The 23,988-nt window shown below is 39.2% G+C and overlaps 1 protein-coding gene across 1 annotated transcript in view; it reads left to right on the top strand.

Moving 5' to 3' along the window:
• The first annotated feature begins 92 nt into the window (after positions 1-92).
• The window catches only part of LOC116287021 (pre-mRNA-processing factor 6), a 40,895-nt gene continuing 16,999 nt past the window's right edge, over positions 93-23,988 (top strand). Inside the window, exons 1-23 of the mRNA XM_089028738.1 lie at positions 93-134; positions 652-770; positions 1,748-1,826; positions 2,518-2,612; positions 3,598-3,679; positions 4,120-4,343; positions 5,124-5,188; positions 6,540-6,667; positions 6,740-6,866; positions 7,366-7,484; positions 7,882-7,929; positions 13,433-13,547; positions 15,245-15,353; positions 15,827-15,896; positions 16,833-16,954; positions 17,155-17,248; positions 19,427-19,548; positions 20,545-20,587; positions 21,303-21,353; positions 21,452-21,502; positions 21,962-22,036; positions 22,982-23,045; positions 23,316-23,385. Coding sequence (XP_088884864.1) covers positions 93-134; positions 652-770; positions 1,748-1,826; positions 2,518-2,612; positions 3,598-3,679; positions 4,120-4,343; positions 5,124-5,188; positions 6,540-6,667; positions 6,740-6,866; positions 7,366-7,484; positions 7,882-7,929; positions 13,433-13,547; positions 15,245-15,353; positions 15,827-15,896; positions 16,833-16,954; positions 17,155-17,248; positions 19,427-19,548; positions 20,545-20,587; positions 21,303-21,353; positions 21,452-21,502; positions 21,962-22,036; positions 22,982-23,045; positions 23,316-23,385 — 2,114 coding nt within the window. The remainder of the gene's footprint in view (positions 135-651; positions 771-1,747; positions 1,827-2,517; positions 2,613-3,597; positions 3,680-4,119; positions 4,344-5,123; positions 5,189-6,539; positions 6,668-6,739; positions 6,867-7,365; positions 7,485-7,881; positions 7,930-13,432; positions 13,548-15,244; positions 15,354-15,826; positions 15,897-16,832; positions 16,955-17,154; positions 17,249-19,426; positions 19,549-20,544; positions 20,588-21,302; positions 21,354-21,451; positions 21,503-21,961; positions 22,037-22,981; positions 23,046-23,315; positions 23,386-23,988) is intronic.

The raw sequence follows: 23,988 nt of genomic DNA on the forward strand, positions 1-23,988 counted from the left end.
CGTTAAGTTGATTTAAATATTTTCTTGAGTTTACAGTACGCTTGCAGTTAAATAGAAAAGGGAATTAGAGACGGTGAAAAGAAAAACTTAAGATGCGACGCTATCTCACTGAGTTGAGTAAAAGCTGGGGGCAGGTGTGATTTCGATGAGCACATATAGAGTTGAATTTGTTTGATGTGTTGTTCTCCTATGCCACAAGGGTTTTTCTTCCGCTTCTCTGTTTTTTGTTTTTTTTTCTCAATAAAAATAAATATGTGAGTGGAGTGTTGTGTCCTCGATGTAAATAGTGAATGTTGTGGCAGTACTTGTAAAGCAAACCTCACAGAAGATTTGGGAGCCCCTTACAGGGATTGATGGTAAAATATGATGGTCTAGAATATGATACAGTCGAATGTCTCTCGAAATTCTAAAATGTTAACTCCAAAGGTGGTTGAGGTCGCTTATGAGATTGGCTGCTTACGAGAGAGTACAGAGTTTATATGGGGAACAAAAGGGGAAATTCATAAAATGGTCGCTTAAGGGAGATGATCACTTACAAGAGTGGTTGTTCAAAGAGAGTCGACTGTACCATAGAAAAAGAATTTGACCCTAGCATTTTTTTTTACAGCTTACTACTGATCAATAATAATAATTTTTGGACGTTTCCACTAGTTTGCAGGCTATGGAGGGAGCCTTTTCTCTAGCGGTCCTTATGACAAAGATGATGAAGAAGCCGATGAAGTATATGAAGCCATTGATAAAAGAATGGACGATAGACGAAAAGAAAGAAGGTATGAAATAGAGAAGCATAACACCCACCTTTTACTACTGTATGGGTGAACGCACACTATTTATTTATTTCTCGAACTCAAACACTACGATTACAAAACCCTACCGAGCGATATCGACATATTTTTGAGCCTATCACGTGACTCAGACTAGTCTTCTGAACAACTACCAATATTATAACTGTGGTGCCTGGATTGTTTCCTGGGCCGAGGAGCTTAGAAATATAGGAAATGATAATAAACAGACCTCGTAGCTTGTGTGTGATTTTTCCCCATTTCAGACTGTCACATTTTGTTCTCTTGAGAATAAGATTCTTTGTTTAAGTTGTATCCATATTCATGTGTCTTCTTACATGCACCTGTTAAACAAAGAAATGATACTCTAGGGAATGACACATGGTCTGAAATGGGAAAACATTATGGCCAAGGTAAAGAGGGCTATAGCACAATGTAATTTTTTCCCATTTCAGACTTTCATGTGTTGTTCCCTTGAGAATAACAGTCTATGTTTAAGTTGTTACTATATTCATGTGTCTTCTTATGTGCAACCATTAAACAAAGAAATGATACTCTAGGGAATGACACATGGTCTGAAATGGAAAAAAAATTATTCCCAAGGTAAAGATCGAGCGCTATAACAATAGATTATGTTGTCCTCAGACATTTAAGGCCCCGTCCACACGTATCCAGAAATTTTTGTATCCGCAAATTATTTTTTGCGGATACAAAAATCTTTGTGTCCACACGCAGCGTATTCGAATCGTTTTCACCGTCCAAACGTATCCGTTTTCGTAAAACCCTTATCTGCAAAAAAGAATTTGCAGATACAAAAATTTCCGAACACGTGTGGACGGGGCCTAAGTCTTTCAATGGGAATTCAGATTGTTTGAGTTAGGTATCGATATGTTATCTAGAAAATGTATTCTATACAATCGCATAGTTTTGTTAAATTTAGAAATTTCACTTGTCTAAAACTACAGAGAACAGAAGCTGAAAGAGAAAATAGAAAAGTATCGACAAGAACGACCAAAAATTCAACAACAGTTTGCTGACTTGAAGGTAGGTTTTTATATTAAATAACAACAATCAATGTGTATATTTTGGCCTGGGTAGTCTCTCACTTAGTTGTTCATTCATTCATTCAGTTTTGGATTAGTATACTTTGACCAGCATAACACAGGTCTTTTCTATGTTGTATAAACATTTTAAAGTGGTCTGCATTGTACAGTACACCGTACAGTTACTGTCGTTTCAGTGTAAACAATGCCATAATTCCACATATTGTACTAGACCAGCTAGACCAGAATGCACCTCTTTCGTTATCTAAGGTCTAGCTTTTATTAACACCATATAAGGCATGATGAACAAAATATGTTTGTACTCAAGATTGACCACAATGCACCTTGTTCCCTATCCCAGGTCAAGCTAGATCAACACCATATAAGGCATAATAAACAAAATTTGTTAATTCATACCTTACCTAGACCAGAATGCACCTCTTTCGTTATCTAAGGTCTAGCTTTTATCAACACCATATGAGGCATGATGAACAAAAGATATTTGTACCCAAGCTAGACCACAATGCAACAGGCTATTCAATGTAAAGTGGTCTTGCATCGGTAAATGAAGGTCCATGTCTGGGAGAATGACAAACTGTATCACATCTATAGCAAAGATTATTAGGTTAATAAATATACCTGTAATAGTTATAAATATAAACAGGCCTTAACTGAAATATATTTACCAACAGAGGAAGTTAACAGAAGTATCTGAAGATGATTGGGTGAACATCCCTGAAGTGGGTGATTACCGCAGCAAGAAACAAAGAAATCCCAAGGGAGAGAAGTAAGTAACATTACTGTCTATTTAAATAAAAAATAAAGGGGTGACTCCAAACTCATTAGACTAGTAAAAATAAAGGGGTGACTCCAAACTCATTAGACTAGTAAAAATAAAGGGGTGACTCCAAACTCATTAGACTAGTAAAAATAAAGGGGTGACTCCAAACTCATTAGACTAGTAAAAATAAAGGGGTGACTCCAAACTCATTAGACTAGTAAAAATAAAGGGGTGGCTCTAAACTTATTAGACTAGTAAAAATAAACCCAAGCTTTAGAAAACTAAAATGTAAAATATAATCACAATACACCTTTCTCATAAATGGCTGCCAAACGTGGTTGGGACTAGGGACAATTGCATGGAAGTGAGGTCAGAAAGGCCGTGTTAGTAAACAAAGTCTAGTCGGTACGATATTTTGTGTCAAAGTCATTCATCTCACCAATTCAAGTTCTTTTATGGGTGAGGCCTTTCTGACCTCGCTTCCATTCAATTGTTCCCAGTCCCAACTGTGTTTGGGGCCATTTATGAGAAAGGTGTATGGTGTGTTGTTTGGGGAGTCACAATGGTACCTTGTTAAAACACTTGCATCTCATCTCTGAGGTCCAGCATTTGATTCCCAGTTGCCGTCTGTGAGCTGAGTTGGTTGGTTCTCTTCCTGAGGGTATTTCCAGCCCTCAGTAAGAGTACCTCAGCCCTCAGGTTTTTCCTCCCTCCTCTCAATCCGACCCTAAGTAATTCAAACTGGTTAGAGCTGTGCTCCGGGGTCATACATGGTCTATATATAGGGGCTATGAAGGTGGCTTTATATGCTTTGAGTTCAACCCTCTTGAGCTGTGCCACTGTTGGCAAATATCAATGAAGATGGGGATTTTTGGTCCTGAATTTAACAGTATTTTTGTTCGCAAAGATGGATTAGTAATCAAGACTTGATGGGTAAGTTGTGTTGTTGTTTGGTACACATTTATAACGATACAGTGTTGTTTTTCAACAGGTTTACACCAGTACCTGATAGTGTATTACAGGGAGCTGTGTTGTCAGGGAATACAGTCAGTGCTTTAGCCAGTCGACAACAGGCATGTGACAACACTCATTGATCCATCTATCTAACCATCCATCATCCCATTCCATTTATCCATCCATTCATCCCATCCATTCATCCATTTATCCATCCATTCATCTATCCATCTATCCATTCATCCATCCATCTATCCATCCATCCATCCATCCATTCATCATATCCAATCTTCTATCCATCCATCCATCCACCCATTTATCCATCCATCCATCCATCCCTCCATCCCTCCATCCCATCCATCCATTCATCCATCCACCCACCCACCCATCCATCCATCCATCCGTCCGTCCATCCATCCATCCCATCCATCCATTCATCCATCCACCCACCCATCCATCCATCCATCCATCCATCCAACCCACCCATTCTATTTTAATATATATGTGTTCTCTTCAGTACTGGTCAAACTCATGCGAACATAACTTCTTTAATCCTCAGAAATATGCTGGTTTCCAAACACCATTCCCAGGAGCCATGACGCCAGGGTTCTCAACACCGTCAGCAGACCTTGACCTGAACATGATAGGAGAAGCAAGGAAGTCTCTTGTTGGCGTCAAACTGGACCAAGCGTCTGATTCAGTTTCCGGGCAGACTGTGGTGGACCCCAAGGGATATCTGACTGACTTGCAGAGTCTTACACCTCTTAGTGGTGGAGATATTGGGTATGACTTCAGACTTATCCTACTATTGTATCCTAATTGCCCTATTTCACTATGACGTCACTGCTTGTTTATGTGGGGGATAGAATCGCCAAATCCAATAGAAAATTCAACAAAATTTGTTCCTAGCGAAACAGTTTAATCTAAAATGGCCTGGTTTTCAGATATAATATGTGTTAATATGTACTAAAAAATATTCTGAGCGTTTGCTGGCTATTCTACTTCTCTTCATGGATCGATACGGGTTTTAGAACAATTTTCAGTGAATTTGCGTTGATTTGACCCCCTGCGACGATCATGATCCTTTGCGTTTAAACAATAGATTGTTTTGATGTGACGTCATAGTGAATTAGGGCAATTTAGAGGCACATTAGCATGAATGTACAGTTGGAGCTTTTATAAGCAACCACCTCAGGAAATCGAAAAAGTGGTTGTAACTAGAGCTGGTCCCTTACGAGATTGTACTAACAAGTGAGCTAACAATCAATTAACAAACTCAGTAATAATTGATCTTTTATGTCAAGGATATGTGATACTCATGGATTTGATCCTTATATCTCTTTTCTGAGGTTCCCTTAACAAACACTATCAATACAATACGATGCAAACACCTTGGAATTCCACGGAGCTTGACTGGAACATGTGAATATTCTACACAAAATCGAGGCTAACCCTGTGTAAATGAGTCTGTAATTGAGAAGCACAGCGGTAATTTGGAACTCGAATATGGTCTATTCTTGTCACAAATCGATTTATTAACAATCGATTCTGTTACCCTTCTAGGGACATCAAGAAAGCAAGATTGTTGTTAAAGTCTGTTATCACTACCAATCCACAACACGCGCCAGGTATTACTATAATAAAGAAAAGCATTGGAAGGGCTCTTGCTTGTCTTGGTGCTAATTCCTTACCATGTCTCTGAGTTCTTCCCATGCAAGACCTGCCCTACCCTATACAATAAGAGATCGCAGTGAACAAGAAAGTTTTAGCTTCTAAAAGATTATTAACATTATAATACACTCAAAAAAATTACTCGATTCTATTGAACAAGAGGAGTACTATTAAATCCCTTATAGTACAGTCAACAAAATTACTCGACTCTGATTGGTCGAGAGGAGTACAATTATAGCGTTAATTGTACTCCGTAGGAATACCGAATTAAGTCGCTATGGCAACACGGCCAAATCAATGTCAAAACAATTATTTTCTATCATTTTGTACTTAAAAAACATAAATAAAACATTAAAGCCGTAAGAACTAATCTTTTTTATGCATTTCAGTATCGCGATGGACTGAAAATCGGCCTCCAAATAGACAAAAATGAACGGCGTCGCTTCGCATTTTTTACTGAAATTTTGTTGAGTGAACTATAAACAAAAAATCGCACGATCTTCTCGTACAATTTTGAATTAATAGACACGAGTAATGTTTTGAAAGTTCTTTAATTGCACTCGCCTAAAGGCTCGTGCAATTACAAGAACTTTCAAAACATTACTGGTGTCTATTACTGCCAAATTGTACTCGAGATCGTGCGATTTCCTATACAAATTGTACTCTGTAGAGTCCTAATTAAGATACTCAATTTTGTCGAGTGTTTTATAAACAAAAAATCCCACGATCTTCTGGTACAGTTCAGAATTTATAGATACTCCTGATGTTTTGAATGTTCTCACATTGGAAACTTTCAAAACATCACTCGTACCTATAAATTCCAAATTGTAATCAAGATCGTGCCATTTCCTATACTAATTATACAGCTTCTCATTAATGCCATATAGGTAACTGTCCAATTATTTTCTAAATTGGACAGGTCTTGTTGATATGGGATTAATTAGGCAGGTATATAATTAATAGGTTATGGGATTTCATGCTCCCCAATCAAGAAATTATTAGACTCGAAAAATTCCTCTGACTGCCAAATTGGACTTGGCCTACGTCCTCATCCAATTTTGTCAGTCCTCGGAATTTTCCTTGTCCAATTATTTCTTAATTGGACAGCATGGAGTCCTATTACATATAATGATTTAGCACAATTAGTTGCAATTCACTATACAATCCCATAAAGAGATTGCTTTGTAATTTACAGGTAAAGAGGTCATGTAGATTCCTGACTTTTTGCGCCCCTTCCCAGAATTGTTGCAGCTTTTCAACACATAAATTATTAGAAATTGCCTCTAAATTAAAACATTTTTTTCCCAGGATGGATAGCAGCTGCCCGTCTAGAGGAAGTCACAGGTCGTATGCAAGCAGCAAGGAATATCATCATTAAGGGGACAGATGTATGCCCTAAGAATGAAGACATCTGGTTAGAGGCCGTCAGATTACAGGTACCATAAACACTATAAAGATATTATTTTATTGCGCATTGATAATAACTTCAACTACCTTGTTTCCTGTAGCCACCTGAGTCTTCCAAGCAGGTTGCAGCACAAGCTGTCCGTCACCTGCCACAATCCGTCCGCCTCTGGATCAAAGCTGCTGAGCTGGAAACAGAAACTATTGCACAGAAGAGAGTCTACAGGAAAGGTAGGTTCCTTTTGGTTATCGTATGAGTGGGAAACATACGGTACTGACTTACAGCACGTACACGGCACGACATGCTGTGACATTGAAATGGCTTCCCATAAGAATGGTTATCGTACGAGTGGGAAACATACTGACTTACAGCACGTACACGGTACGACATGCTGTAACATTGAAATGGCTTCCAATAAAAATGGTTATTGTATGAGTGGGAAACATACGGTACTGTCTTACAGCACGTACACTGTACGACATGCCGTAACATTGAAATGGCTTCCCATAAGAATGGTTATCCTGCGAGTGGGAAACCTACGGTACTGACTTACAGCACGTACACGGTACGACATGCCGCAACATTGACATGGCTTCCCATAAGAATGGTTATCGTACGAGTGGGAAACATACGGTACTGACTTAAAAATACACGGCACGACATCCATTAACAGTGAAATGGCTTCCCATACCTTCTATTAATAATTTATAATTACCATTATTATCTCAGCCCTAGAGAACATTCCCAACTCAGTTCGAATATGGAAAGCGGCAGTGGAGCTGGAGGAACCAGAAGATGCAAGAATCATGTTGAGCAGAGCTGTTGAGTGCTGCCCTACAAGTGTAGAGGTACATACTTAACCAAATCGTCCATGTTTATTACACCCCTTACACCCATAATTACGCGACCTTGACATCTTCAGACGTCTGCAGTTTTGAATTCTGTCAATAAAAGAACAACTTATATTTTACAACCACAACTCCCCATGCGGGGCTCTTCCGTGAGGTTCCCTCCACACGCACTACCACTACATTCTTTATTTACAACATACAACATTCAACTCACATGTTGCTTTTTACGGAGGGAGGAAACCGGAGATCGTGGAGAAAACCCTCGTGGCAAGGGAGGTTAACGACTAGACACAACTGTCTTTTTAAGTTTTATAGCAATATTCATCTGCGTTTGAAAAATGTCTCTTGCGTAAATGGCCCTTCATTCTTACTTGTCTATTGATCTCTTTTGCAGCTTTGGTTGGCTCTTGCCAGACTAGAAACCTATGAGAGTGCAAGGAAGGTAAGTTCGGAATGTATCAGCATGATTGACAGGTCATAGTATAGGGGGAGTGGTCTATAGAGTACTAAAGTGTGATTGTATCAGCATGATTGACAAGGTCATAGTATAGGAGGAGGGGTCTATAAAGTACTAAAGTGTGATTGTATCAGCATGATTGACAGGTCATAGTATAGGGGGAGTGGTCTATAGAGTACTAAAGTGTGATTGTATCAGCATGATTGACAGGTCATAATATAGGGGGAGTGGTCTATAGAGTACTAAGGGTGATTGTATCAGCATGATTGACAGGTCATAGTATAGGGGGAGGGGTTTATAAAGTACTAAAGTGATTGTATCAGCATGATTTACAGGTCATAGTATAGGGGGAAGGGTATATAGAGTACTAAAGTGTGATTGTATCAGCATGATTGACACATGGCGCAGAATGCCTGGCCATATTGCCTTTGCCGCCTCATTTGCATACGCTCGTAATCACTGAAGCGCGCGGGAAGTTTGAAAATTTTGATTCAATTTACAAAAGAATGAGTCAATTTTGCGACAGACACGTTAATACAAGACAACTTTTCTTTCACTTACTTAAGTTGAAATGTCAAAGTAATCGCAGTTAAAAAACTGAAATTAGGACAACTTAAATAGTATCAATTTGCCTTCGAAACCGGTAATTTTTAAGAAATTTTATATGTAGGCAACTTTTGAACTAAAATTTACTTGTCTCATATGAAGAAATGTTGACGCTTCCGACCTGAATATTAAAGACTCTCTTGTATATTCAGCAAAAAGCCCAAAATCATCATCAAACTATTTTGTTTAATAGTATCCATTTTCATCTAAAGATTTTAATGAAGATTTTGGTGAACATGGTTCATTAGTATTCATAGAATAGAGAACTAAGCTCCGCCTCGTAACGGTTAGGTATTTCAAGTATCGATCTCCTAATGGTTAGGTATTTCAAGTATCGATCTCCTAATGGTTAGTTATTTCAAGTATCGATCTCCTAATGGTTAGGTATTTCAAGTATCGATCTCCTAATGGTTAGGTATTTCATGTATCGATCTCCTAACGGTTAGGTATTTCAAGTATTGATCTCCTAACGGTTAGGTATTTCAAGTATCGATCTCCTAATGGTTAGGTATCTCAAGTATCGATCTCCTAATGGTTAGGTATTTCACATGAAGATCTCCTAATGGTTAGGTATTTCACGTAACGATCTCCTAATGGTTAGGTATTTCAAGTATCGATCTCCTAATGGTTAGGTATTTCAAGTATCGATCTCCTAATGGTTAGGTATTTCAAGTATCGATCTCCTAATGGTTAGGTATTTCAGGTATCGATCTCCTAATGGTTAGGTATTTCAAGTATCGATCTCCTAATGGTTAGGTATTTCAAGTATCGATCTCCTAACGGTTAGGTATTTCAAGTATCGATCTCCTAATGGTTAGGTATTTCACGTATCGATCTCCTAATGGTTAGGTATTTCAAGTATCGATCTCCTAATGGTTAGGTATTTCAAGTATCGATCTCCTAATGGTTAGGTATTTCAGGTATCGATCTCCTAACGGTTAGGTATTTCAAGTATCGATCTCCTAATGGTTAGGTATTTCAAGTACGATCTCCTAACGGTTAGGTATTTCAAGTATCGATCTCCTAATGGTTAGGTATTTCAAGTATCGATCTCCTAACGGTTAGGTATTTCAAGTATCGATCTCCTAATGGTTAGGTATTTCAAGTATTGATCTCCTAACGGTTAGGTATTTCACGTAACGATCTCCTAATGGTTAGGTATTTCAAGTATCGATCTCCTAATGGTTAGGTATTTCAAGTATCCATCTCCTAACGGTTAGGTATTTCAAGTATAGATCTCCTAACGGTTAGGTATTTCAAGTATCGATCTCCTAATGGTTAGGTATTTCAAGTATCGATCTCCTAATGGTTAGTTATTTCAAGTATCGATCTCCTAATGGTTAGGTATTTCACGTAACGATCTCCTAATGGTTAGGTATTTCAAGTATCGATCTCCTAATGGTTAGGTATTTCAAGTATCGATCTCCTAATGGTTAGGTATTTCAAGTATCGATCTCCTAACGGTTAGGTATTTCAGGTATCGATCTCCTAATGGTTAGGTATTTCAAGTATCGATCTCCTAATGGTTAGGTATTTCAAGTATCGATCTCCTAATGGTTAGGTATTTCAAGTATTGATCTCCTAATGGTTAGGTATTTCAAGTATCGATCTCCTAATGGTTAGGTATTGCAGGTATCGATTTCCTAATGGTTAGGTATTTCAAGTATCGATCTCCTAACGGTTAGGTATTTCAAGTATCGATCTCCTAATGGTTAGGTATTTCAAGTATTGATCTCCTAACGGTTAGGTATTTCACGTAACGATCTCCTAATGGTTAGGTATTTCAAGTATCGATCTCCTAACGGTTAGGTATTTCAAGTATCGATCTCCTAATGGTTAGGTATTTCACGTATCGATCTCCTAATGGTTAGGTATTTCAAGTATCGATCTCCTAATGGTTAGGTATTTCAAGTATCGATCTCCTAATGGTTAGGTATTTCAGGTATCGATCTCCTAACGGTTAGGTATTTCAAGTATCGATCTCCTAATGGTTAGGTATTTCAAGTACGATCTCCTAACGGTTAGGTATTTCAAGTATCGATCTCCTAATGGTTAGGTATTTCAAGTATCGATCTCCTAACGGTTAGGTATTTCAAGTATCGATCTCCTAATGGTTAGGTATTTCAAGTATTGATCTCCTAACGGTTAGGTATTTCACGTAACGATCTCCTAATGGTTAGGTATTTCAAATATCTATCTCCTAATGGTTAGGTATTTCAAGTATCTATCTCCTAATGGTTAGGTATTTCAAGTATTGATCTCCTAATGGTTAGGTATTTCAAGTATCGATCTCCTAATGGTTAGGTATTTCAAGTATCGATCTCCTAACGGTTAGGTATTTCAAGTATTGATCTCCTAACGGTTAGGTATTTCAAGTATCGATCTCCTAACGGTTAGGTATTTCAAGTATCGATCTCCTAATTGTTAGGTATTTCAAGTATCGATCTCCTAATGGTTTAGTTAATGGTTATTTCAAGTATCGATCTCCTAATGGTTAGGTATTTCAAGTATCGATCTCCTAATGGTTAGGTATTTCAAGTATCGATCTCCTAATGGTTAGGTATTTCAGGTATCGATCTCCTAATGGTTAGGTATTTTCAAGTATCGATCTCCTAATGGTTAGGTATTTCAAGTATCGATCTCCTAATGGTTAGGTATTTCAAGTATCGATCTCCTAATGGTTAGGTATTTCAAGGTATCGATCTCCTAATGGTTAGGTATTTCAAGTATCGATCTCCTAATGGTTAGGTATTTCAAGTATCGATCTCCTAATGGTTAGGTATTTCAAGTATCGATCTCCTAATGGTTAGGTATTTCCAAGTATCGATCTCCTAATGGTTAGGTATTTCAAGTATCGATCTCCTAATGGTTAGGTATTTCAAGTATCGATCTCCTAATGGTTAGGTATTTCAAGTATCGATCTCCTAATGGTTAGGTATTTCAAGTATCGATCTCCTAATGGTTAGGTATTTCAAGTACGATCTCCTAATGGTTAGGTATTTCAAGTATCGATCTCCTAATGGTTAGGTATTTCAAGTATCGATCTCCTAATGGTTAGGTATTTCAAGTATCGATCTCCTAATGGTTAGGTATTTCAAAGGGTAATCGATCTCCTAATGGTTAGGTATTTAAGTATCGATCTCCTAATGTTAGGTATTTCAAGTATCGATCTCCTAATGGTTAGGTATTTCAAGGATCGATCTTCCTAATGGTTAGGTATTTCAAGTATCGATCTCTAATGGTTAGGTATTTCAAGTAGCGATCTCCTAATGGTTAGGTATGTCCAAGTATCGATCTCCTAATGGTTAGGTATTTCAAGTATCGATCTCCTAATGGTAGGTATTTCAAAGTATCGATCTCCTAATGGTTAGGTATTTCAAGTATCGATCTCCTAATGGTTAGGTATTTCAAGTATCGATCTCCTAATGGTTAGTATAGGTTCAAGTTATCGTCTCTCCTAATGGTTAGGTATTTCAGGTATCGATCTCCTAATGGTTAGGTATTTCAAGTATCGATCTCCTAATGGTGAGGTATTTCAAGTATCGATCTCATAATGGTTAGGTATTTCAAGTATGATCGATCCTACTGGTTTAGTATTTTCAGTATCGAGCTCCTAATGGTTAGGTATTTTTCCGGTAGCGATCTCCCCTAATGGTTAGTTATTTTATCGATCTCCTATGGGGTAGGTATCTTTGATCTTCCTAGGGATGGTTTAGTCAGTACGGATCTCCGCTTCCTAATGAGTCTGTATTTCAAGTATTCTCCTATGGACTGTGCGCGTACTTGTCACAGCTAGCGACGCTCTCCTCATCGCGTTAGTAACGTTTCTTAGGTATTTCACATATATGCGATCTCAAATTTCGTACATTTCTCAAGTATCGATCAAATGGTCCGGATATTTTCATGAAATTTCGAGATTCTCCTAATGGTTACGGTATTTCCACCAAACGTCTCCTATTGTTAGGTATTTTCAAGTATCGATCTCCTAATGTTAGGTTATTCAGTATCGATCTCCTAAGTGGTTAGTATGTTCCGGTATCGATCTCCTAAGGTTAGGTATTTCAAGTATCGATCTCCTACTGGTTAGGTATTTTCAGTATCGATTCCATGGTTGGTATTTCATTATCGATCTCCAATGGTTAGGTATTTCAAGTATCGATCTCCTAATGGTTAGGTACTTTCAAAGTATCGATCTCTAAGGTTAGTATTTCAAGTATCGATCTCCTAATGGTTAGGTATTTCAAGTAATCGATCTCCTAATGGTTAGGCTATTTCAAGTATCGATCCCTAACGGTTAGGTTATTCACAAGTATCGATCGCCTAACGATCCTCCTAAACTATAGATGCCGTATTTCGAGAAAGAGCTGAGTAAGAGCTGAGTAGATTTATAAGATGCCGTATTAGATACTGTTGGTATTAAGATACCCTATGCCGTAATAAAAGTACAAGAATTGTCAAGATACTAAATATTCTGTTTGAGTCATATGCAGTTCACGTGACGGCAGTAACCAATAACAATGCGCCATTGGGATGCTTTTGCTTCAGCTAGCCTAATTTGAATATTTTCTTAAAACAATAGGAATTCTGCGCCATGAGGTCATAGTATAAAGGGAGTGATCTATAGAGTACTAAAGTGTGATTGTATCAGCATGATTGACAGGTCATAGGTTAGGGGAGGGGTCTATAGAGTACCAAAGTCTGACGTGATCAAATTTCAAACTTTGTTATTCACCTGTCCAATGTGAAGTGGTAAGTCTCATCACATTAATTTTTAGATAGTACAGTGTTTCTGATTGGTCGAGAATAAAGTATTTATTGACTTAGTGCTCTTCAGGTAGCCAAGCATCGATTGATTAGTGTATTATTTGTACATGATGTATAGGTGTTGAACAAGGCCCGTGAAAGTATTCCAACTGATAGACTGATCTGGATAACAGCAGCTAAACTAGAAGAAGCTAACGACAATAAACCTATGGTGGAGAAAATTATAGAGAGAGGTGAAGTACAGTATGCATTCCTTCCTTCCTTGCTCCCTTCCTCCCTTCCTTCCTCCCTCCCTTGTTTCCTTCCTTCCTTGCTTCCTTGCTTCCTTCCTTCCTTGCTTCCTTGCTTAAGCTTGCTTCCTTGCTTAAGCTTGCTTCCTTCTTTCCTTCCTTCCTTCCCTCCTTCCTTGCTTGCTTGCTTCCTTGCTTGCTTGCTTCCTTCCTTCCTTCCTCCCTCCCTTCTTTCCTTCCTTGCTTGCTTGCTTCCTTACTTCCTTGCTTCCTTGCTTAAACTTGCTTGCTTGCTTGCTTCCTTCTTTCTTTCCTTCCTTCTTTCCTTCCTTCCTTCCTTGCTTCCTTCCTTGCTTCCTTCCTTTTTTCCTTCCTTCTCTCCTTCCTTCGTTCCTTCCTTCTTTCCTTCCTTCCTTCCTTGCTTCCTTCCTTCCTTGCTTGCTTGCTTCCTTCCTTCCTTCCTTCCTTTTTTCCTTCCTTCCCTCCTTCCTTCGTTCCTTCCTTCTTTGCTTACTTGCTTTCTTGCTTCCTTCCTTCCTTGCTTCCTTCCTTCCCTTCCTTCGTTCCTTCTCTCCCTACTTGCTTCCTTGCTTTCTTCCTTCCCTTCCTTCCTTCCTTCCTTCCTTCCTTCCTTCCTTGCTTCCTTGCTTGCTTGCTTCCTTCCTTCCTTCCTCCCTCCCTTCTTTCCTTCCTTGCTTGCTTGCTTCCTTACTTCCTTGCTTCCTTGCTTAAACTTGCTTGCTTGCTTGCTTCCTTCTTTCTTTCCTTCCTTCCTTCCTTGCTTCCTTCCTTGCTTCCTTCCTTGCTTCCTTCCTTGCTTCCTTCCTTTTTTCCTTCCTTCGTTCCTTCCTTCTTTCCTTGCTTGCTTGCTTGCTTGCTTCCTTCCTTCCTTCCTTCCTTCCTTCTTTCCTTCCTTCCCTCCTTCCTTCCTTCCTTCTTTGCTTACTTGCTTTCTTGCTTCCTTCCTTCCTTGCTTCCTTCCTTCCCTTCCTTCGTTCCTTCTCTCCCTCCTTGCTTCCTTGCTTTCTTCCTTCCCTTCCTTCCTTCCTTCCTTCCTTCCTTCCTTGCTTTCTTCCTTGCTTCCTTCCTTCCTTCCTCTCTCCCTACTTGCTTCCTTCCTTGCTTCCTTCCTTCCTTCCTCTCTCCCTACTTGCTTCCTTGCTTGCTTGCTTGCTTGCTTAAGCTTGCTTCCTTGCTTGCTTCCTTCCTTCCTTCCTTCCTTCCTTCTTTCCTTCCTTCCCTCCTTCCTTCCTTCCTTCCTTCTTTGCTTACTTGCTTTCTTGCTTCCTTCCTTCCTTGCTTCCTTCCTTCCCTTCCTTCGTTCCTTCTCTCCCTCCTTGCTTCCTTGCTTTCTTCCTTCCCTTCCTTCCTTCCTTCCTTCCTTCCCTTCCCTTCCTTCCTTCCCTCCTTCCTTCATTCCCTCCTTCCTACCATTCATCCATCAATCCATCCATCCATCCACTCATCCATCCATCCTTCCATCCACCCACCCACCCATTCAACGATCCATCGGTCCGTCCGTCCGTCAATCCATCCATTCTTTTATCCATTCATTGGTTCATTTATTCATTTATTCGTTCATCTTTCCAGGCATTTATTCATCCCTTCAAATAATCGATCTTTCAATCCTTATATTGATTCATTCTTCCATCCTGCCATTCAGTTCATTCACTCATATATTTCTGTCATTTTTTTCCCAGCCATTGCTTCTCTCAAGAGTAATGGAGTAGAAATCAACAGAGACCAGTGGATACTAGATGCTGAGTTGTGTGAGAAAGCTAGTAGTGTACACACTTGTCAGGCTATAATGTGAGTATAAACTGGGTCACATGTCACATGTACAGTATAAACCATGCTTTAAACGTGTCTGCCCTAATCTCTGCGTAATAGAGACAGACATGACCACAAGCAATATACACATACTTAGTACAGCATTGATGTGTTAGGAGTGAGAAAAGACAAACACTGTTAATAAGAAGTATAAAGACAGGTCTGCGCACTAGAGACAGACATGACCACAAGCGATATACACAGACTTAGTACAGCATTGATGTGATAGGAGTGAGAAAGACAAACACTGTTAATAAGAAGTGTAAAGACAGGTCTGCGCACTAGAGACATACATGACCACAAGCAATATACACAGACTCAGTACAGTATTGATGTGATAGGAGTGAGAAAAGACAAACACTGTTAATAAGAAGTGTAAAGACAGGTCTGCGCACTAGAGACAAACATCTTATATAATAGCCGATCTAATGTTGTGTTGTGTTATATTACAGCCGTAGCGTCATTGGTGTCGGTGTTGAAGAAGAGGATCGCAAACACACGTGGATGGAAGATGCTGATAGCGTAAGTGTTGTTTTCTCCCTTGCTTCTCTCTAGGTTCTCTAGTTTTCCTCCTTCTATTAAGTTATTCCTTTCACTCCTAAAGCAGCCATGAAACGAGTACGCGCGGAATGTTATCATGACTTTCTGGGTGTGATTCCTAGGTGAGAAGCATTATGAATGCCCCTGGGTCGGTAGTTGCCTATTTAAGCGAGAAAATCCAAGGTTTCGACCTCATTTGCTTAGGTTCGCCTTACCAGTCAGTGCTAGACGGATTTTTGACCCCACCCACCTTCCCTTCGGCAACGTTTCTCCATTATAACAGTTCAGTCCGGAAGCTTAATCACAGCCTCGGCAAAACTCGTGTTCCCAAAACTTAACCACGTGTATGAGGTGAATGGCTGCTTTGGCGGTGAAAATGATATACTATTCAAATAATCGTTATATTGTAATAATAATAATAGTAATTGGAGGTTCTTATATAGCGCATTTGTACAACGTCTCGTTGCGCTTTACATTTATGAGCAGTGGAGGACTTTACGGGCTGCATATTAAGGCACTATTAGCAGCCGTGTGGCTTACAATCATGAGTGATTTATTAGTACATTAGTGATATGCCTCCAGACAGGGATAGGCTGTTGAACCGGGAGACAATCCCCTACTCTTCACGAATAATTCAACAGGTTATTTTATGTCCCCCATTTTACTGTTGGTTAGGAAGGGTTGGGAGACAGGGCCTACGGTTTTAAGTTCTTATCCGAGAATACTTGAAGGTCTAACCATTAGTTATTTTAAGACCCTAAGTGAAAATGACAATATTATTATATTGTCATTTTTATTTCATAAAAGAAATAAAAAATTTCTTGCTGTGATGTGTACAGTTATAAAGTTCTCATCATTCAAGAAAAAAGGTTTAAAACTATGATATACATTAACCGTGTTGCTTTGCTTACTCCACAGTGCGTTGCCCATAATGCATACGAGTGTGCGAGAGCAATCTACGCGCATGCGCTGACGGTCTTCCCAAGCAAGAAGAGCGTGTGGCTGAGAGCAGCATACTTTGAAAAGAATTACGGCACAAGGTAATTAGAAGGAATAGTGAAAGAGCGGCCATGTCTTTTGTCCTTGTGTATGTGACGTCATAGCCGCCATGTTGGTTGATTTTGGGTCTTGGTTTCTTTCGTTATATCAACCAACATGGCGGCCATGTCTTTTGTTCTTGTGTATGTGACGTCATAGCCGCCATGTTGTTTGGCCTCTGAAAGATATTATATGATAACAGGGAGTCGCTGGAAGCATTACTACAGAATGCTGTAAAACACTGTCCGAAGGCTGAGGTCCTCTGGTTGATGGGAGCCAAGTCCAAATGGATGGCAGTAAGTAGAGCCTATCAAAACCTTTTTGTCTGAACGACCGTTTTTAAAATCGTCTGCAATAGACCTCTTTACCTTTGAACGCAATGTTTGCCTCTTTCGGACCATGTGTCATTCCCTAGAGTATCATTTCTTTGTTTAATGGTTGCACATGGGAAGTCACATGAATATGGATACCACTCAAACAAAGAATCTTATTCTCAAGACCATGTGTCATTCCCTAGAGTATCATTTCTTTGTTTAATGTTTACCACTTTCAGACCACGTGTCATTCCCTAGAGTATCATTTCTTTGTTTAATGTTTACCACTTTCAGACCATGTGTCATTCCCTAGAGTATCATTTCTTTGTTTAATGTTTACCACTTTCAGACCACGTGTCATTCCCTAGAGTATCATTTCTTTGTTTAATGGTTGTGCATGAGAAGACACATGAATATGGATACAACTCAAACAAAGAATCTTATTCTCAAGAGAATGTGTCATTCCCTAGAGTATCATTTCTTTGTTTAATGGTTGCACATGAGAAGACACATGAATATGGATACAACTCAAACAAAGAATCTTATTCTCAAGAATGTGTCATTCCCTAGAGTATCATTTCTTTGTTTAACGGTTGCACATGAGAAGACACATGAATATGGATACAACTCAAACAAAGAATCTTATTCTCAAGAATGTGTCATTCCCTAGAGTATCATTTCTTTGTTTAACGGTTGCACATGAGAAGACACATGAATATGGATACAACTCAAACAAAGAATCTTATTCTCAAGAATGTGTCATTCCCTAGAGTATCATTTCTTTGTTTAACGGTTGCACATGAGAAGACACATGAATATGGATACAACTCAAACAAAGAATCTTATTCTCAAGACCATGTGTCATTCCCTAGAGTATCATTTCTTTGTTTAATGGTTGTGCATGAGAAGACACATGAATATGGATACAACTCAAACAAAGAATCTTATTCTCAAGAGAATGTGTCATTCCCTAGAGTATCATTTCTTTGTTTAATGGTTGCACATGAGAAGACACATGAATATGGATACAACTCAAACAAAGAATCTTATTCTCAAGAATGTGTCATTCCCTAGAGTATCATTTCTTTGTTTAACGGTTGCACATGAGAAGACACATGAATATGGATACAACTCAAACAAAGAATCTTATTCTCAAGAATGTGTCATTCCCTAGAGTATCATTTCTTTGTTTAACGGTTGCACATGAGAAGACACATGAATATGGATACAACTCAAACAAAGAATCTTATTCTCAAGACCATGTGTCATTCCCTAGAGTATCATTTCTTTGTTTAACGGTTGCACATGAGAAGACACATGAATATGGATACAACTCAAACAAAGAATCTTATTCTCAAGACCATGTGTCATTCCCTAGAGTATCATTTCTTTGTTTAATGGTTGTGCATGAGAAGACACATGAATATGGATACAACTCAAACAAAGAATCTTATTCTCAAGACCATGTGTCATTCCCTAGAGTATCATTTCTTTGTTTAACGGTTGCACATGAGAAGACACATGAATATGGATACAACTCAAACAAAGAATCTTATTCTCAAGAGAATGTGTCATTCCCTAGAGTATCATTTCTTTGTTTAACTGTTGCACATGAGAAGACACATGAATATGGATACAATTCAAACAAATAATTTTATTTTGAAGAGAATAGACCATTTTCGAATTCCAAATTACCGCTGTGTTCCTTGATTACAGACTCATTTACACAGCGTTAGGCTCTTATCAGTGTCTAAATATTCACAAATACCAACGGTAAAGTAAAGAATGCACAACTTCAACAATACAAACACTTTGAAATTCCACGGACCTTCACTGGAACACATCAATATTATACACATAACGACGCTAACCCTGAGCAACAGAGAACTCGAAACTGGAGTATGACACTGTATGAAATCGTCTACAGTCTAGGCTATTGAGCATGCGCAGTTAAAGCTGTGACGTTATTGTTATCGCTGTCTACACGTACGGCAACGATAACAAGCTGGCCTTTTTTAAATCCCTCGCTATCGCTGTTCATCCAGAGGGATGTTAGTGTTTTTAAAAACGTCCCACTGGAAACGATGGATCCCGAGGTAATCATGGTATTATCGTCATTTAGAAAGCATTCATATTTTTCTTGATCCTTGACAATTTCAGAGTGACATACCTGCTGCAAGATCTATTCTCGCTCTAGCCTTCCAGGCCAATCCCAACAGTGAAGAGATTTGGTTAGCTGCCGTTAAACTGGAGAGTGAAAATAATGAAGATCAGAGAGCAAGGTAAAAATACATAACCTCATCCCCATTTCATTAATCAACTTACGTTGGATGATTTTAACCTACCTAAATGTCTAGCTTGTCACATGACGCCTACTGATCTGAGAATATATGTCATCCAATCACAATCAGGATCGAGAAAATTTGCAAAAAATATGTTTCACTTTTCCTCTTAAAGTTAAGGATTTCCACGCCACCAAATGAGAAAAAATCGTTGTTATCAAGAGGTTGATATAATTACATAATATTTAAGGTGATTGATTTCAGCTGTTTTTTAAACTTCGATTTTCCGAATTGAAATTTAATGCTGATTCCAAAACTGGAAAGAAAAATAGGGTGTCCCGAGCTTGTTTTCGAGATAATCAGCATTTAATGGAAGCCTTCGCACCCGGCTACGCACGAGCCGTTTTGGAGCAAAAGTTGCGCCACCGGAAGCGATTAGAAAATAAGTAAGATTCATAAGATAATAGTTATTTGCAGACTATATGAGTGCACGAATGAGGGCTAGTCAATCATTCTACAATAATACATGGAAATTTTTGACAAAAAGACAGAGAGATACATTGGTTTGTCATATTTTGTAGTTTCGGTGCTCTTAAAAAATCTCATAAAGTCGAACAAAAATCAATACAAAAATGTAGATATAACCTAGATTTTTAGGAGGTTTTTCGAATGAGCTATTAAAAAATAGAGTCCCGTGCAAATTTTGAGGGTTTTGCCCTGTTGAAGCTCAAAACGCGTATGGTTCTTCAATAAAATCCTGTAGATTTTTCAGCGGTTTTTGAACGGGAGCACGTCGTGGGCTCAAATCGAACGTTCAAAAGTAGGCAGCCAGCCACATTCATGAGTTTTATATTTTTATAGCAATAGCGGGAATGTTTTTATTTAAGCATTGGTCATTGGTTAGCGCGCTTCCACCCCACACTGATTAAGCAACACCTGTCCTAACTCTACTAACACTGATAAACATTTACGTTACTCGTGTTTTTGCTTTCATAGGAAGCTGCTTCAAAGAGCACGAATGAATGCATGTACCGCTAGGGTAAGGTTTACATTTAATACTCGTGATGGAACTTAAAATGTGGCGGGCGCCTATCCTTCTCCGCGCGCTAATTAATGGGATTCCTCTGTTGCATTTTATGCCACAGGAAGTCCAAGGAGCAAAAAAGAGCCAAGGAGGTGCCTGCGGTGGAGGCTAGGGGGCGCCCATTCATACAACACTTTTAGTGACGATAAGCAATACACCCCTCGCATGTGACGTCAAATCAGCTCAATTTGGAGCACAAAACAAAAGAATGCAATCTCATGGGAATTGGAAAATCTTATTGTTGCATTCCGACTTGCTGCAAGTGACCTATACTCTTTATGAAATAACTATTATAAATCCCGCGTCCTGATTGGTTTGGAACGCGTGCTTTACCAGAGCACACAGCATGCGTGTACTTCCTATTTTGTCATTGCTGTCCAAAATAACGACAATTCTAAGTCGTATTTCATTAAAGAAAAAAAGACTTTCTCGCTGAGTTGTGTGCAGTTTTGGGATGCTTTGGGATGGGAAGAACAATCCACTACTTGCTTCTCCTAACACTTCTCATGTGTTCTGCCAACACACAGCACGCGCGCGCATTTTTCTATTTCTTCAGTATCTCATAGTTTGAACACTGTCTTGTTTGAGAATGTCTCTGTATGTGGCAATAGAAACCTTTGAACCTTCTAACCAATGTTTGTTTACCATGGTATATGTATTGTTCTTCTAGGTGATGATGAAGTCCATCAGACTAGAATGGGTTCTTGGTAATATTCCTGAGGTAAGTTTCCATGCTTGCTTATCCTTTCCCCTCCCTCTATCTTACACCCAGACACGACAAAGAGAAACTAACTTTTCTTTTATTGATTATTCTTGTAGGCGAGCAAACTACTCGAAGAAGCGGTTCAGAAATATCCTGACTTTCCAAAGGTAGCGAGGGGGATGGATGGATGGAGGGAGGGAGGGGTGAATGGAGGGGTGGAGGGTGGGTGGATGGGTGGATGGAGGGAGGGAGGGACGGACGGACGGATGAATGGATGGATGGAGGGTGGGTGGGTGGGTCGATGAATGGATGGAGGGAGGAAGGGATGGAGGGATGGAGGGTGGGTGGATGGGTGTGTGGGTGGATGAATGGATGGAGGGAGGGGGGGATGGAGGGAGGGAGGGATGAAGGGATGGAAGGATGGAGGGTGGGTGGGTGGGTGGGTGGATGGATGGATAAATGGATAAATGGAAAGGTGTGAGTTAGATTGATATGGAGAGCTCGATGGATAAAATGTTTCATGGGAGGGAGGAAGAAAAAAAGAATAAATTAGTTGGTCGAGACAAATGAGAAATGAAATGGATGGATAGGATTATCTTTCTTACATGGTTTATTATTTGTTGTAGTTGTGGATGATGAAAGGTCAAATCCAGCAACAAAAAGGAAACCAGGAGGAGGCTAGAGAAGCTTACAAACTAGGGGTGAGTGAGTCAATGCTCTTGATTTTATGTCATGTTCCCTTCAGTATAGTTTCTTTTTGAATAATTTAATTATTATCATTGTTATTTATTATTTATTATTATTATTATTACTATTACAGTATATTTTAATTTTGATAATTAATTTATCTGAATTGAAAGATAAGCAATATAATGCCTATGCAAAACAAAGAACGTCTAGAGAGTAGTGAAAATAAAAATGGCACGATCAGCAACAGCACCAGCATTGCCTTCAATATCCTCGATATTATAATCGACATTGTGTTCTCCAGCAACATCATTATTATCATGACCATCATCACAAATACCCTCATTATCACCACCATCCACGACCATTATCATCATCACTTCCACCATCATCATTATCATCACCACCATCCACCATCATCATCACCATCACCACTTCCACCACCATCAACATCATCATCACCATCACCATCGCCACTTCCACCATCATCATCATCATCACCATCACCACTTCCACCACCATCAACATCATCATCATCATCACCATCACCACTTCCACCACCATCAACATCATCATCACCATCACCACTTCCACCACCATCAACATCATCATCACCATCACCACTTCCACCATCATCATCATCATCACCATCACCACTTACACCACCAACAACAGAATCATCACCATCACCACTTCCACCACCATCAACATCATCATCACCATCATCATTTCCACCATCATCACTTCCACCATCATTGCCATCATCATCATCATCATCACCATTGTTATCATCACCACCACCATCATTGCCATCATCATCATCATCATCACCATTGTTATCATCACCATCCACCATCATCATTATTACCATCATAACCTTTTCTGTTCAATTATAGTTAAGAAAATGAAGTCCCCCTACATCTTCCATCTAACGACTTTCTCCTGGTTTTTTTTCCAAGGTCAAGAAATGTCCACATTCTATTCCTCTTTGGCTGTTATGGGCAAGATTAGAAGAAAAGATGGGTAAGCCATTGAAGTTGTCACGCACTCATTGATCTTGTCACGCACTAATTGGACTTGTCATATGCTCGTTGAGTTATAACGCATTTATTGACCTTCTCACGCACTCATTGATCTTGTTATACGCCCATTCATTTTGTCACGCGCTCATTGATCTTGTCACGCAATTATCGATCTCGCCACGAAATCCTTGATCTTTTCACGCACTCATTGATCTTGTCACGCATTCATGTCTCATGTCAGATCTTATAAATGAATGTTTGTTCACACCAGGACATACAACGAAAGCGAGGTCTGTGTTGGAGCAGGGAAGACAGAAGAATCCAAAGTGTCCAGAGTTGTGGTTAGTATTGAGTTTGAAGAACACTATAGACCCATTGCAGCACGTTAGAATGCAGCTTAATATGGAAGACATAACGATAGGTTTTCGATTTTAAAAAAAACATTTCACAACCACCACTCCCCGTACGGGGCTCTTCTGTGAGGTTCCCTTCACGCAATACCACTACATTCTATATTTACAACATACAACACTAGCACATACCCTGGACAGACCATGAAATCGTAGGGGATTTTGCACTGTTGAGAAAATGGCTTTAGAGCACTCATGGTGTGATGTACTGCTGTTGTTTTAGCGCTCATGCAGCGATACCTTATTACCTTATATACCTTAGTACGACTATACAATGTGCACATAACCTGGACAGACCATGAAATCGTATGGAAAAATGGTCATTTTTAGGACCCTTTTAGTTTGATGTGCTGCTGTACTGCTCTTAGTCTGTTTATTAGGTTTAATATTTGCTAGTGTATATGAGATACTTGGAAGATGATGGAATCAGGAGCCGAGTAAGATGTATAGACGATAAGAAAAGAAAGGAAATACTAGAGCGTTGTAAGGATAACTGCGATAACAAGGTTACTGAACATCATGATTTTTAGCTCG

The sequence above is a fragment of the Actinia tenebrosa genome, unplaced genomic scaffold (assembly GCF_029948245.1).
Source record: "Actinia tenebrosa isolate PJP-AT-01 unplaced genomic scaffold, QUT_ActTen_1.0 PGA_scaffold13__45_contigs__length_12533684, whole genome shotgun sequence".
Lineage (NCBI taxonomy): Eukaryota > Metazoa > Cnidaria > Anthozoa > Actiniaria > Actiniidae > Actinia > Actinia tenebrosa.